Genomic DNA, 16,443 nt, shown 5'->3' with positions numbered 1-16,443 from the left:
CAGCTTCCACATCTTCTATAGCCACATATCTAGCTTGATTCAGACATGGTGCTGAAAGAGAGGACATCTTCAAAACCTACAGTATCATCAATGCTCAAAATCCCATTATGTGCATCTGTGGTTGTCTGTGTGGAGCAGGAAACTGCCAATTGTTGTGGAGCGGTAAATCTCATTAAGCCAGCCTGGCCATGCATGCTGCATCTGTGACACGTGAAATGATATTATTTATCAAGAAAACCCCTATGAACTACATACTAGAATACTCTTTCTCATACACACACACACACACACACACACACACACACACACACACACACTTGCCGACTTGATGGTTTTCTTTCTCTTTGAGACAAGAGACAACCCATATTGATTTGCTAATGGAATAATCCAAGCTCTTTTGAAGCTCAGCAAACTGTCTACCATGATTAAGTTAAGTTTCTTAGAGTTATATTTACACAGCTGGAAGGAAAGTGATTAATGACTTGATGTTTCCTCAAACAGTAGTTGACAAGTTATTTTCCCAACAGGGATTCCTCACTAACACCACCATGAGACAAGCCTTTCATTTAGGCTCCAACAACTAAACAAATCTCAGGAATTTACCGTGTATTACCTCTTCGCATGCAACCCCTCATCAAGCTTCTAATCCTTCGTCAACGCGTCTGCTAAAACCACGTCACGCTTGCCTGTCAGGACGCTTGGGAACAGCAGGGGAGTTTTCCTTGTGATAGGAGTCCTTTCATTTAAGCTCACTTAATAATGAAGCTTTTCACAGTGTTACCCAGTAGGGATGGACACTCTCCTGATGGGAACAAAGCCTCTAATCTGCACGTGTTTCAGACATGACTTGAAAATTACAAGGTTTTTCATTCACAGTTGACATTGAGGCTGACCTTTGAAATAACCTGTTTTAAATGTTTTAAATCATTAATTTCATGGTCAAGAGCACAGCTGGAGAAAATAATGAGTGAAAAAATAATTTCCATGCATTAGAGAGTGCTGTGAGGCACATGCAGTAATTCAACATTTTAAACTATTAAAGAGATGTAGAATTTGTAGAATTCTACATCTTATTGTTAATGAGCGAAAACTAGTCCTAGTCACGGGTCCTAGTCACTAACCCTAACCCTAAGCCAACATTCTGTGAGCTCCTTTGTTTCTGCAACTGCCATGGAACTTTCAGGACTCAAATAAAAACAACAGGAGGCTTGCAGAACACATTCTTAGAATGATTACACAACAATGCACTCTCTTTGCTACCAGTTCTACCCCACTAAAGCCACTCTCAATCAATTAACCAACCAACTATACCACTCTCAACTACTCAATACTCTACCCACTCCACTGAACTACCCCAGGCGTATCCTATCTATCTATCTATCTATGACCTTCTAACATATTATATATCTACTTCTATCTTTCCAACCGTATATCTATCTAAAGCTTCAACTACCTAGCATCATCCTTTCTTCCTTTCACCAGTCACTACTGCTTCACACAGTATAACCCACACTGGTTAACCTCTTAACTGTTTTGATCTTTCTATACCTCCCCTATCTCTATCCAAATCTATCCATTCTCTCTTTAATTCATCCATTCATCCATCGAATCAACCAACCAACCAACCGACCTATCTCACTTTCTTTCAACTACCCAGAAAATCTTCATTAAACCTAATAAAAGCTTTATAAAAATACCTATTCGACTTTAAACTACTACGCTTTTTTTTAAACTCCAAAAACTCTCATCCAGTTAACCAACCAACTCTACCACTCTCAACCACTCAACCAACCAATTCTCTATCCATTCCACTGACCTACCCCAGGCTCATGCTATCTATCTATCTATCTATCTATCTATCTATCTATCTATCTATCTATCTATGACCTTCTAACATACTATCTATCATTCCAACCATATATCTATCTAATCTTCTATCTAATCTAATCTATCTAATTCTATCTATCTAATCTCGAGATGTCGAGATATCTTTTGACAGAGAATAGAAATAGATTACGGCAAAGCAATCAGGCTGCTCTTTCAGCAGGTTGAGGCGTTCAGAGGAGCTTAATTAGAACCTGCGCCACTCCCCAAGACTTGGCAGTGGACATCCAAATGGAATTAGAGGTACTCCCAATTAGAGGTTCTCCCACACGCACAGGTTTGGAATGGTAGTGATGTTGTCTAGTGAAAAAAAAGTGGACTGTACACAGAGAATATTAATGTGCAGCTCGGCACACATTGTATGAGTTATTACTTTATTATGGGCCAAATGAAAAACTTTATTGAAAACAGTTACTTTTTTGCAATTTTACTGGTGTGAGTGTGTAGAGTGTACTGTATGTGGACATGTGTGTGTGTCCAAATGCGTGTGCGTGTGCGTGTATATGTGTGTGTGTGTGTGTGTGTGTGTGTGTGTGTGAATGGACAGTGTGTGATAGTGATAGCATGTGTGTGTCTGTGTGTTTTTGAGTGACCTGGTTACAGAAGTGCATTGGATGATGTGAGATAGCTTGACATGATTTTACTCACTCCTCAACATGAGACTTAGCTCAGTTGTCAGCTACAGTACCAGTCAAAAGTTTGGACACACCTTGCCAAGAGTGTGCAAAGCTGTCATCAAAGCAAAAGGTGGCTACTTTGAAGAATCTAAAACATAAACCATATTCTGGTTTGTTTAACACTTTTTTGTTTACTACACAATTCCATATGTGTTCCTTCATAGTTTTGATGTCTTCACTATTAATCTACAATGTAGAAAAACCATTGAATGAGAAGGTGTGTCCAAACTTTTGACTGGCACTGTATGTCCTGCCAGGCATAGAGGTCACACTCGCGAGATGCCCCAGTCAGTGAATCATTGTGATAAAAGGTTAGGTAAAACTGAAGGTCCCAGTTTGACATTAGCCATTATATTTTTATTCCTTCTGAGGCCTTCAATAAGAGGTCAAAAGGAACCTCTCTAAGTAGATTTCCGTCTGAATGTCTGAGCGAAGTGACCTGGGTATGAATTCCAATTTCCCTCCCTCAGTAAATAGTGTGCTCACTTTTTTTTTGTCTCCCCACGGTTATTGTTTGCCTTTTGAACGGCAGCCTCGTGTAAGGTGACATTTCACAATAAAATGGCTGGTTGAACGTTTGGAACAGAGTATATAGGCATGCTGTGTGAGCGAGGGCGTACGGGTTCAGGAACAATAGAAAAGGCACATAAAACATATTCATTGCTTCAGACAGTCAAATAACTGTTTCCAGTGTAACTGGAAGTACGGCCAAAGGGCTCTATGAGAATGCTACGTTGTGATGTTGTGGAGGGTAAACGCACGCAAACACATTCACGAACCCTTCTTTACACTCATCATTCTCCCAGGTGTCCAGCGTTTACCTTTTTCTCCACCACTTCACCCCTGGCTATGTTATGTATGCAGTGACATTCTCTTGTCTCTATCGTTTTGTTTCAGGTTGAAATAACACACAGGAAGTATTCACCCCAGAACAGCCCCTGTCTGAAATAAACCCAGGCCTGTTAGGACACTCTTTCAGCGTTGCATCTTTGATTTTACTGATCATGCTATAACGGATGGGACAGGCAGACGAAACAGATTGTTTGCTAATCAGCTTTTAATTGATGTGCAACTTCACTCACCTGAGTTACGAGGCAATTACCTCCCCCACGCTGGCACTCAGATAATTGAATAATTACTGGACAGTGCAGCTTCGCATGTTTGCCCTTCTAATCATGTTTTTTTATCCCTTGCCACGGCAGAGACAATTACGTTCAAATAACTACGGAGGAACCATGCATGGCAGACCATGGTAAATCAATGAAAACGACCGTACTGAACACATGCCAGATTAGAGACATACAAGAGAAACAAGCATGATCACAAATAATCAGTGAATGATATCTGCCCCCTCAAAGTTGTGTCCTCGGTCCGAGTGAGGGAACCCCAAATAGGCAAAAGAGATGCTGGACCAGTGTGGTCACCTCAAAGATAAAGACAACGACAGGTAACGTGTGAAACCTCGGAGTTGTGAGGCATAAAGGGGAGGCAAGGCCGTTGATTCACAGACATCTTTTTATTGGTCAAACCGAAAGAGCTCTTATTTGAAGCAACATCTTTTTTTTTCAGCTGTACACAGTCATAGTTTCTGACTCTCCTCCTCAGACCTGGACTAATCAGCATAATAATTGGTACATTTTGCTAGATAGCACTTGATACTCAGACTGAGGAGATAAAAACAACAAAATGGCAGAGGAGCAGACACAAAAAACACAAAATGGAGGACGAGTTTCACCTCTTGCTTCCCCTTCACCTGTAAGCAAAAGTTTTACAATGCACAGCACAAAGAATGGCGAGTGCAAGGTAAAAGGATAAGACTTGTAACGTAATGTAATAACAAATGTGCCTATGGACATCTTTGATCCTGTTTTGTGAAAAGTGCACACAGGTAGCCATCTAGAACAACCAATCAAGCAGAGAACCTAGTTGAAACAGGATGCTGGACAAGAAATACTCATAAACAGCTTGATCAAAAGCTAATATATAAAAAAAATCGAATAAAAAAAACATGGTGCATAGCCAAATACATCCATTAGAAAAAGTGAGTTAGTTACATGATGCTTATGCTGTGTCCATGTGTATGAAATTATAGACACTGATTTACACCAATAACAACTTCACATTCTAGGTTGTTCAAACAAAACTTCTATATCAGGGTACATGGGTTTCTGGGTTATAAACATAATGCGTGGATTAACTATCTTTTTAGGACACAATGTTCATTATTCTACAGTCTCATCTGCGTCATCTCTACAGGAAATCGCACAAACCTGTGTAACAGTTAAGTGGCTATATTCCCATTATATTGCAAATTATGGGCATGATGAGCAGTCATTGACTATTATGTTAATATAATAGTTTCTCAAACAGATGGATTGTCATGACGTGCGTCATGATAGACTGTCAAATGCAACACTGAGATACAGAGACATACCGGAACGACAACTGATAGTTCATCGTACATTTCAACCAAAGACAGACATTCATATATTCATAGATTCCGATTTATTTTTTCTTTTGATGATGGGAAGTGATGCTGTCATTGTATAGTTTGATAGAAAAAGAAAACATAATACATGTTTACTTTCCTCTCTGAAAAGGGTGATTGTAGTCAGTCATTTTTTTTTCTTTCATTGTCATGGTAATGTCTGTAAACATAAATCTTGTTTTGTATTCATTATATAAATAGGGTTTTACTCTGAAACAAACTTTAACGTGATAGTTCACTAATTCACACCTTTTAGTCAGATGGATCCTTCATTTGAAAGTAGTTTACTTTACCTGAAAGTGACTTCCAACCAAGTCAGAGAGTTCATTTGAGGTGATTTGTTTTTTTGTTTGTTAGCGGTGGCTAAAGTTAGTAATGGCTATTTAAACAACTCTGAACCATGGATTACAGTTTTTCCTGGCCGATAGACTACTTTTAAGGTAAGGAACCATGTGACTATAAATTGTAAAATATTTTGGATACGGGGTGGGTGACTTCTATCCTGAGCTTTTCAAAATTAGATCTTAAAGGCAGAAAACCAAAAGTTAGACACACAGATACAAAAAGCAAATAAACAAAATAATACTATAAACAAAAAAACAATATAAAGTATAAAATTACAACAAAAAAAAAAGACTTATTTAATTCCAAGTGAATATACTGTATAGGAAACAAGAAATTGAAATGCTAATTACATTGAAATAAATTAAGGGAGGAGAAATGACGGTGAGAGCATTAGGACACTTCAATTAACGACAGCCCACACACCTCAGTGTCAATACTGCAGTGCCACTTTTTACTGCTCAGCTTGCTTTTACTCTAGTAGGTCAGTCACTCTTTAAGCTTTGCAGTGTGTATCAGAACTATTAAAAATGCACGTAAAAATAGATCCCTAAACCAAAGCCTTTGTCATAATATACATTTAATATCATAATTTATGCACCATGCAATTATTTAGTGTTTTACATATAATACAAGAGCGTTTGTTATTGTTTTGATTCACGTTACGATGTCAGTGTCAGTTATGAGTAAAGCCTGGCTCGAAATAGGTGTTATAATCAAAAGTAAAAATATAGTCGATACTGCAGTAGTTCAGTTGTGATCGTTTAATGTTTTTTTTTTTGGGATAGTTCCACTATAAGTTTCAGAGTTAATGATGTCCGATGAAGCATGGCATACAGGTTCCACGTCTTTGTTAAAAAGTGACACTGTACAGTAGCTTCTTTTGTAGCAAGTTTAAACCACAGTGAGACCAACCTCCCCAACACTCCCCGACTCCCTTCCCATCAAATATGTTACACAAGTTAATTCCAAACATGATGGACAATCTGGAGAAGGAATAAAAAGACATCGACCACACAAATCGGAAATAAGAGGACAAAAGTAGGACCGGGGGCAGGTTTTAAATCAATGTACAAAAAGAAATAACAGCAACCCACCACAACCAAACACTTATTCTTGAAAAATCCATTGGAAATTGATTTCTTTTTACAGGTTGCACAGTTTATATTGAAATACTGGATCTGGGATAGATACTCCAGCATATCAAGGGGACAAAGGGAGGGTGGAGGGAGGAGGAGGAGGAGGAGGAGGAGGAGGAGGTGGGGCTCACTCTTCCTCTGTGCATCCAAGTAGCTCTGCACGCATAGTAATCCTGCCATACCACGACCACGGGAGGATCCGGATGAATCGGGCGTAAATGGGTGGATCTATCACGTTCTTTCTGTGTGTGTCATTGTCGAAGTTGCCCTGAAAGACCTGAGGAAGGAATGACAATGGTTTGTGAGATGAGTTCATTGAGATACATGTGTCACACACCCACAAAGTTTAAACTAGTGTTCAAGCATGTTCCTTACGTGAGGTTATGATGCAATAAAGGGAAGAGCACGTGCCTAATTGGATGAAGTCTATGACGTAATGACATGATGTACAGCACCATATGAAATGACAAGATATGATACAATATGTATATGTATATCTTGAAATCAGAAACCGACAATACTCCATTGGACAAGTTTGTTGAACAACAGCCCAGGAGCAAAGCATCACTCTCTTCAACGATATGTAGCAAAGGGAGCGTGAGAGAAACACATCCAAATATAAAACAAGCATAACACACATATTGGGATGCATATTTAGTTGTTGATAATTAGAAGCCTTGTGCCTCAGGGTGTTGTTGATCGACAGTAGAATGAAGTGTAATGTGGGGAGCGATGCGCCGACTGGGACAGCTTCATTGAGGGCCGTGATCATTTCAATTAAAACAGGCGTGATTATGACTATCTAATTGTGATGTAATGGGACTCATCATTGTGTGGACTGTAAAACCAGTGGGCCAAACCACAGCAGGTGCTGGAGGCAGTGGTTTGGCCCACTGGTTTTACATTCCACACAATTAGAAGACTATGACCTCATTCGAAACCTTCATCCTCCTGACCGAAATAATGCATTTTATTAGTAAAAATACTTTTCATTTGTCTAATCTCAAGCACTACTATAAACAGCAGTGGCCTCAAGCACAGATCCTGGAAGGCTTGTGCGTGTTTGTTTGTGTGTGTGTGTGTGTGTGTGTGTGTGTGTACAGACTACGCCACAAGGTTTTTCTGGCCTAGCACTAACACACCTGACTGAGGACATCTAATCACCAATGTCAAGCTTTTGATTAGTTTGATCAGGCAGGTCAATGCTAGCCTGCAACAACAAAAAACTGGTACAGTATACTTATAAGATAATTGAGTTAAAGACCTCTAACCCACATGAACCGTGTATGGCAAGTATTGTGGCTAAACAGTAGTAGAACCTTATATTCATGATAAGAGTTTTTGGCTTCATGTTGTGTTACACCACGCGGTTGATGATGTTGAAATTACAGCACTTGAGGAAGTGGCACATTTCCACTCGAGGCCTCGATCCTTTCTGAAACAAAAGAGAAGCGGCAGGCTCTGCTTTATTCTCCCACTGCAAGCCACTTCACAGGCACTTCGGGCTGCTCAATTCCCAAATTATTCTACAAAAAAAAACCGCTAACACAGAGAGAGCTAATTCCCCCTCTAGGGGGATGTGGTCTCGATGGCCTTTTCTGGGGCCCTCGGTACGACCAGGAATAGCACTCATCATCATATCATGTCCTTATCACTCTGAGTCTCCACCGCCGAGTGCTGGAGCATTACTGCAGTCCCGAGCACTATGGCTTAGTCAGAGAGGTTAGTGGGGAAGTGGTGGATTTCTACTAGTAGACCGTCAATTTGAGCTTCGTCTTTTATGCGGCGTCGGTAGAGTATGTGGGAATTAGGCTAACATTGTTCTTGAAAGGCAGAATCCTAACCAGACGGTGTGGACATGCACAGTATAACTACACCTGTCGTAGCTATCCCTCAGAAAATATTTCAACTTCCTCCCAAAAGAACCCTCTACACTGTTAAGAAGTGTGAGTTTCATATATTATTTAGAAAAATACTTCTTAGTCTGAGAGACTCCTCACTTTTCTTTTCAACATGATGAAGCAACCAAGAACATAACAACATATCTTTGTCTATGTTTCTGCAGATACACCATAACATCAGTCTCCTAAGATAGTACTTTCATCAACTTCTCTCCCCCCTAAACCACGTGATTACCCGCAAATATGTCACTGAGGGTACAATCCTCAAACTAGCGATACCTGGCTTTTGATATACATAACATATTTGGGAGCAACAATTTTGAGGTAAAATATCAGTGAAGTGTCCCAAAAATTTGTATAAAATGTAGGATAAAATGTGTCCACCAGGAAAGTGGTAAGACGTTGTGACAAGAGCCTCAGGCTATAATAAAACTGGATATATATTATTATATATCATTATATTTAATGTTAAGGTGGAGTGATTGTTTTTAAATCTAAGGCATATGTACAGTACAGTCATTATCTCTTTGATTTACATCAGAGCTTAGAGGACAAAACCTATTTGTATGTATTCTTTCTGCAAACTAATTTACCACACAGTTTGAAAACACTATGCACACAATCAAGTAAATTATTCCTTTATTGTCTTCACTTAAGGCAATGGGTTTTACAATGAAGATTACTGTAGACTACATCTTAATCAGTCCTTGTAAAAAAAAAAGCAAAGCAAAAAGCAAACCAAAGCCTCTTTTATGTGTGACTTTTAAATTGTCGGAACTGAGAGACAAAATACAAATGAAACAAAAACGTATCATGTAATTTGAATTTGTGTGACTTCTAATCCCGTGTGGGAAGTTGCAATACTGGTATATTAGTTGTAGTTGCCTGTGAGACCCATCTTAGTAAATGTAGCAACACATTTACAATAAAAGTGGGCTTATTTGGTGACACTGTAGTAACTTGGAACGTACTGTATAGTTGAGTAATAATGCAGACCCTAGAAGGGCTCAGGGGGTTGTGGTGGGGTGTGATGGAGCAACAAGGGTCACACCCTGGCTCCCGTGTAGCAGTGGGACACAGGATACAGGTCTAATTGACCTTCATCAGTATGCAGAGGGCGTGACAGACTTCTAGGCCTCAGGTTGATGGGGGGGGGGGGAACGGCAGTTCGGGATTAATACACCTCTATACACACACACAGACGCACACACACACACACACACATACACAGGAGGGGTGTGTGTGATGTGAACGGGTGGTGGTGGCGGGGGGTGGTCCCTGTACACACACACACACAGATATTACCAATAGTTTGCTCTTCTCTCTATATGTCTTTCATCCACTGTGTGTTTTTGTGTTCCCTCTTTCACCCACATACTGCACTACTGTTTTTTATTCAGAAGATGTATGGTTTGTACTGTCTATACAGTGCCTCTACTTACTGCCGATGTTCCTACAATTGATTGAGGAGTAACTAACTTTTCATCAGTTATTCTTCTTCATCATTTTCCTCCTGCTGTGTAGCTCATTCTCTGCCCTCTCTCTCACCTCGTCTTTAACATGGATCTTAGACTGGGTCTAACAACAACAACCCCCCCCCCCCCCCCCCCCCCCTTTTCCTGTCTCTGTCTGCCTAGCCCCACGGCCACAGAATATGTGATTACGATTCTTTTAAAACAGAGAAACCACACAAAGGAAGAAGAACATTTTCAACCTGCCTTCACCTTATCTACTTATATTCAGGCTGATAAAGCATACTCTGGAATTTCTCGCATAACTAAACCGATGGCTGTCTGAATCTCACGTGGTGACGTGACTTCCTAACAGTTTGCTGAATGTAATTAATAACCCTCTCCCATCTCTTTTGTGAAGATGTTAATTTAACATTTGAGTGTGGTGGTGCTAAGGGGCAGCTAAGGGGTAGCTAGGGGGCAGCAGGGTACAAGTCCCCGCTCTGAGACCCTTGGCGTTGTGCTGTAGGAGCGTTAATGTGTCCATTGTTAGGTGAGCAGATTAGCCGCCGATGTGAGTGGCTCCAGGTGAACATGTTTTACAGTACTTGTGACACACAGGCTGATTAATGTACATTGTTCGGATATCGAGACAATAAGTAGTATGGCAATATGAGTGTGGTGGGACTGTAGGCCTGGAAGCCCCTTTGAGGCAATTTATTTGTGAATTAACATTGCATGCTATGTATGCAATCATCATAAAGAATGCCTAGATGTTGCTGCATATAATTACTTAAATTAGCACTTAGCATTCCCTTCTCTCTCCATCCACAAGAAGCGGGATTGCTTCATGTCACCGCGTTATTTGAAGAGTGGGTTCGTTTCATATTACGTTTGGTTATGTGAAGGTTGGCTACTGTGAAGGTTATATGACTTAATACGACTTCAAGTAACTGGGAAAATCGGATATATTGCCTTTCTCCAGTAGATGTGAGGAGTAAACCAGGCCGCCATGAAGAAAGAAGTGCAATATGTGGCATGATTCACCTCTTTCAAAGCAGCATAGGTTGCATTGCATTGAGTTTCAGTGCACGGAGGCAATTCCCAGCTTAGATCTAATAGCTACACATCAAATATATCGAGGCTCATTCTATTGTGGGGGGATACAATCGGACCGAAGATTAAAACTATTTCGGAGGAGGGCCTAAATCAAATTCTACACGTTTTTAAACCATTCTATATCGACCTCAATTCTTTTCATCCTGGATATATTATTGTACTGTGAGATTTGGGGGGCGGTGGACGGGAAAAGGTGTATCAATTCCAGGAGTGTTGCCACAGCTGTAATGTGGCAGCGGGAAGACACCATAGAGCAATAAAAAGAACAGGGCAGGAAAGGCCATAAAAGGGAGCAGTTGATTGAAATATGACAAGGATCTCTTCCGAGACTGTCTAGGGGCCTCCGCACTGTCAGCCCCTATCGCTCTGAAACAAACAGTGTGGGACCAGAGATGTGCAGGACCACAACAAAGAACAAACAGAGTGAGGGAAAAAAGAGAGAGAGAGAGAGAGAGAGAGATAAGAGGATGTGTCCTCCTGCCTTGCCCTTGTCAGATTTGCTTATGAAATACTGTAGTTCAGTACCCTCTCTTGAACGGGTCAAATATCAGGCACACAACTGGAATTATCATGGCAAAGGAAGTGAACACTTTGAATGTTGAATGTTTAGCGGTGCCAAAAAAGAAAACATACCTTTTATATTATCTTATAAATATGTGTAACGTTATATCTAAAGGCAGAACTGAAAGTAGTCACATGTCACTGTCAAAACGTTGCCAAAGAGAAGTTGGCAGGATTAGCAAGATATCCTCTCCGGTCTCGGTGATTACATACTCCCGTCCTTTTCTGGGTGACTGACCCCGTTCTCCCTCCGTTGTTATGGAATGGCCAGGGGATGCGGAACGGAATGGCCCATCTCCCCTCCCTCTGTTCTGCACCGTGCCTTCCGTCTGACCCATGAGCCTGCCTTCTCCTCAACATTGATTTTCTGGCTGAGTGTGTCAAGGGGATACAAAGTGTGTGTGTGTGAGGTGTGTGGTGTGTGCGGTGTGTGGTGTGTGTGTGTGTGTGTGAGTGTATGTGAGGTGGGGAGGGGGTCACACTTGAGGTTGACCACTGACCATACTCCATTATTTAAACCTGCTGCAGAGGCCAAAAGTGCATGTCCCCCCCGGCCCTCTCCACTTCCTGCCCCCTAATGTAGCGCAGGCCAGGCAGGGTCTCGGCTCCACCCTGCCTTCATCAAAAAACCGATAGCGTGTGCCCCAGCCGCAGGAGGGCAGTTACACTCACTCAAACCACTTTTTTTCAAGTCAATATTTACCCAATCAAAGTTCGTCACGACCCTTGAGCTTGTATTCCTGATGCTGCAACAATATGCTTACAGAGGCCTGCCAATAAGCCCCTACAGGGGGGAGGTAACCAAAGCTATTAGTGGCTAATCTTAAAGCTGTGATTGTATTTACTGCCATCTAACATGCTGTTACCCTCTGACCTGCAGGGAATTGCTGGTTCCCAATTGGCTAATTAACCTCATGGCATCTAAGTGTACCACCATTAAACATGAATCAATTACTTTAGTGCTTGATTGTCCCCATCAAGGTAGTGTGTAAATATTGACATCCGAAGAAACTGTGTAAAGCTGAATAGGCTCCTAGGAAGATGTGTGATGGCTCTACTGAATGTGTGTGTATGTGTGTGTGTGTGTGTGTGTTTCAGAGAGACGCACGCATGCACGCACGCACGCACGCACGCACGCACGCATCATATCAACAAATAAATCAGAGAGAATGTTAGTGTGTGCTCCTGTTTATGCCTGTGTTTATGGGTATCTGTATGCTGAAAGAGGCGTAGGCCTCTCTCAATCTAGATCTAACTGCCGGCAGCCTCTGCCACATCAATGCTCAGGAGGGGGGGTGGGGACACCTGAGAAGAATACTGACTATGCTTTGCCACTTTGCTCCAGCCAGACAAAGAGTCAGACACACACGCACGCACGCACGCACGCACGCACGCACGCACGCACACACACATAAATACATACACAGTCTCTCTGAGCCTGTGGCGTGACAGGAAAAGCCTTTGGAGTCCGGCAGCCTAATGCGTCCTCCAGCACTAATGCCTGCTCCACTTGACTGAGAGGAGAAAACACCTTGAAAAGTCATAGTTCTGATTGGCTCCTCACAGCACCATCTCGGTACACTCTGATTAACATTCCTGAAGGCTTCGCTAAAGACCCCCGCCTCCCATGTACAGACACTCATACTGGCGGTATCTTTGGTCCTGCCCCAAAATATTTTGCACTTGCACTACTGTAACTGAAAAGAGATGGCATGTTATGATGATTTAAAGCTGTTTCTAGGTTGCAGTATTTATAAAAAGTTAGTCTTGTACTGTATCAGATGAATATATCATTACCACATCTACTGTACCCTGTAGTCTGTGGTCTACAACATCAAAACCTGGAGAAGAAGTGGGTTTTCAAACACAAAAGATTTATCTGATCTCAACATTGCATCTTTTCTCTCTTCCCCCCTCTTCTCCCCCGTCAGGCTTGCCAAACGTTTGGACGTCTTCCAGCACTCAGAATTGTGATGCTCGGCTGAAATATCATACTCAGTAAGCAGTGGCCCACATCCAAAGATCATCTTAGGCGCTGAAATTATAAACTCCTCAAGCGAGGCATTTGAGCGACAGGATGGAGAAACGGTTTTCTGAGCATGGTCTGCTAAACTGACGATTTATTGGCAGATGTGGGCATAAATTGACGTGTGCCCATTGGAGTGCGATATGTGTCATAACAAGTTGCTACCATATATCTATTCCCTCATATTCCCTCATCTTCAGCCCCATCGCTGGGTGTATCAAATGAAAGCCTGCTCCAAGAAAACAGCATTTTAAAACGACTCATTTTGGTCTCCTGTAGTATTATTTTGGGCAAATGCAGACCTGGACAGATCCAAAGAGATCTAACATTGTCACCGAGTCCACAACATGCTTCTTTCTGCAGTGTTTAAACACAGTATGTGTGTGTGTGTGTGTGTGTGTGTGTGTGTGTGTGTGTGTTGTGCCTGTGTCCTCAGACGTTAGCCTCACTCTGACCAGTGTCAACACCTGAGCAGGTAGGAGTCCTTATCTTGAAACGACTCAGCAAGAGAGAAAAGTAAACAGCCCTCTCGCTTGCCAGCCTTTAAAACAACAACACCAAGGTTTAGCTTTCCTGCTGCTGCTGCTGTTCTCATAGCAGTGTGTGTGTGTGTGCGCATGTGTGTGTGTGTGTGTGCATGTGTGTGTGTGTGTGTGTGTGCGTGTGCATGTATGTATGCTGCCATAGCCTCCATAGCCACTGTCTCTGCTGCTGGCTTGGGCGTTCGGAACAAACACGCGTACCCTGTTCAAGGACCATAAACAAGATTTCTAGACAAGCGCCCTTATCTGATCCCGGGCCCAAGAGAGGCAGTGAGAGCAAGAGAGAGAGAGAGGCCCCTGGAGCCGGAGATAAGAAGATGCTTTTGTATTTACAGAGAGGCAAGAGGCACAGAAAGGGCTGGAGCCGGACAAAACCAAAATCTGGACAACGCCGTTTATTCATTAATTCTTTCTGTATGCTGTTTTGTGGTTTGCTTGTTCATTCAATTACTATGTCCTTCCTGCACTGCTTTAGTTCATTCAATAGTTCAGTCAACATGATAAAATTGACATGAATGTCGTATGTTTGTGTATGGAAAGCATTGACAGTATTTGTCTTATGTCTTTCGTATTCGTGATTGCCCTGTATTTTTGAGTATTTCATATTTGCAGTCCCGAACTAGGATTCTAGACCAGTGGTTTATGTATTTTGAACATCATTTTCACTCATTTTGCAGTGCGCATTAACACAAAAAAGAAAAGCTTTGTTTGCACGTCACGAACGGTGGATGGCTTACCTTGTCCTTCTTTTGTTTTTCGTCTTGATATACGAGCCACCTCTCTCCATCGTTACTATAAGCCACCTTGTAGGAGCCGACGAACTGGACATGGCCGAAGTCTTTGGCCCCCTGGGTGATGATGCCTGTGATCTTAGTGGGCAGGAGCATGTCCACCTGCAGAGAGAGAGAGAGAGAGATGAGAGAGAGAGAGAGAGAGAGAAACAGAAACAGAAACTTTAGATTTCATCGCAACACAAACTCAGAAAAGTGCAATCCAGTCAGCATCTTTTTTTTTCTTTCTAATCTGCTGAGAGGATTTATAAAGACATTGTAAATCTGGGTGCAAAGGAGTCAACTTCAATTATTCACAGAATATTTGCTATACCGTTGCTAAGCCCACCACCTTGCCTCAGCAAAAAAACAAAATCGCCGTCCTAGCAGCTTCTGAGACCCCGAGACCGCACCATTTGGGTTAATTTTTAATAAGCTCTCATTTGTAGCATACACTTTACAGCACACGGAGAAAAAGCAGTAAACACATCACTATTAGGTTTATTGACTTTAAAGAGTTCAATTATCCTTCATTATTTACAGCTATGCAACAAAACAAAACTTTCTGGCAATTTTTTTCTAGCGATTTTCTGACTTGGACCCAAACATGATGATTACCACAACACTGTAATCAACCATGGCAGTCTGCATCCTGCCTCACCCATGAACTAAAGGTGAACATTCAGCACACTTGTAAAGCATTAAGTCAATGCCCAATGAATTATGCATGCAAATTTACAATGCCAAAAACAACAAATCGTCGGAACCCAGTGAGATGCAGTGTTTGAGTATCATGGATGGGAAATTATGGGAGCTATCTGAGCAGAATTATGGAATAGCCAGGGTTCATTGTTCATAATTGAGCATGAGTATGCATTGCATTGCATCAGACAGGGAAACAAACTGTTTGTGTACGTGTGGAATGACTAATGTTCAGAAATCTAGGCTGCCTCTCAGAGAAGACTTAACCGGGGTAATGTTGGTGCCTTAAATCCAGAGATTCTCTTCGGCATGCAAACCAAAAGGTCACACTAATTCATGGCTTGTGGATGAAAGTAATGACTGGCTATACTTAACCAGTAACCATAACCATAAATACGAGCTTAATTTTGCACCATAAATCAAGGAGTCTGCATTTGATTTTTGCAAAACACTAACTCACTCTATGTTGTCGTGTTATAAAGAGAGAGCGAGAGAGACAGAGAGAGAATAGGGAAAGAAGATCAAGAATCCACTGAGCAGAATTTACGACACACAAACTCCATGTACCACAGTAATTGGCCTGGTCAGAGTGCAGTACATATGATAGTGTCACCCTGCTTTAACACCATATAGAACAAACAAAACAACGGATTTGAAAATGAATGAAAAACACAGCGAGGCCCTTCTTGCCCTATCTCCTGCTGAAGGAGAAGAGAAGGGCGACTACCGGCGGAGATCGTTAGTGTGAAGCAAGACAATTCACTCATCAGCATTTTTTTTTTTAAGTGTCACACAGCTATCGCGTTGCACTGCCGTGCTTGTGCAGCAGCAAAATCGAAAA

The 16,443-nt window shown here is 41.7% G+C and overlaps 1 protein-coding gene across 1 annotated transcript in view; it reads right to left on the bottom strand.

Annotated features, from left to right (window-relative positions):
• Positions 1-6,657: 6,657 nt before the first annotated feature.
• The window catches only part of edil3a (EGF-like repeats and discoidin I-like domains 3a), a gene marked incomplete at both ends in the record, with an annotated part of 102,734 nt that continues 92,948 nt past the window's right edge, over positions 6,658-16,443 (bottom strand). The window contains 2 exons of the mRNA XM_083672891.1: positions 6,658-6,807; positions 14,868-15,023. Of these exons, the coding sequence (XP_083529017.1) occupies positions 6,658-6,807; positions 14,868-15,023 (306 nt within the window). The remainder of the gene's footprint in view (positions 6,808-14,867; positions 15,024-16,443) is intronic.

Source organism: Argentina silus (assembly GCF_951799395.1).
Source record: "Argentina silus genome assembly, chromosome: 7".
NCBI classification, from domain to species: Eukaryota; Metazoa; Chordata; class Actinopteri; order Argentiniformes; family Argentinidae; genus Argentina; species Argentina silus.
Note: the sequence above shows the minus strand (reverse complement) of the source record. Positions and strands in the feature narration are given on the sequence as shown.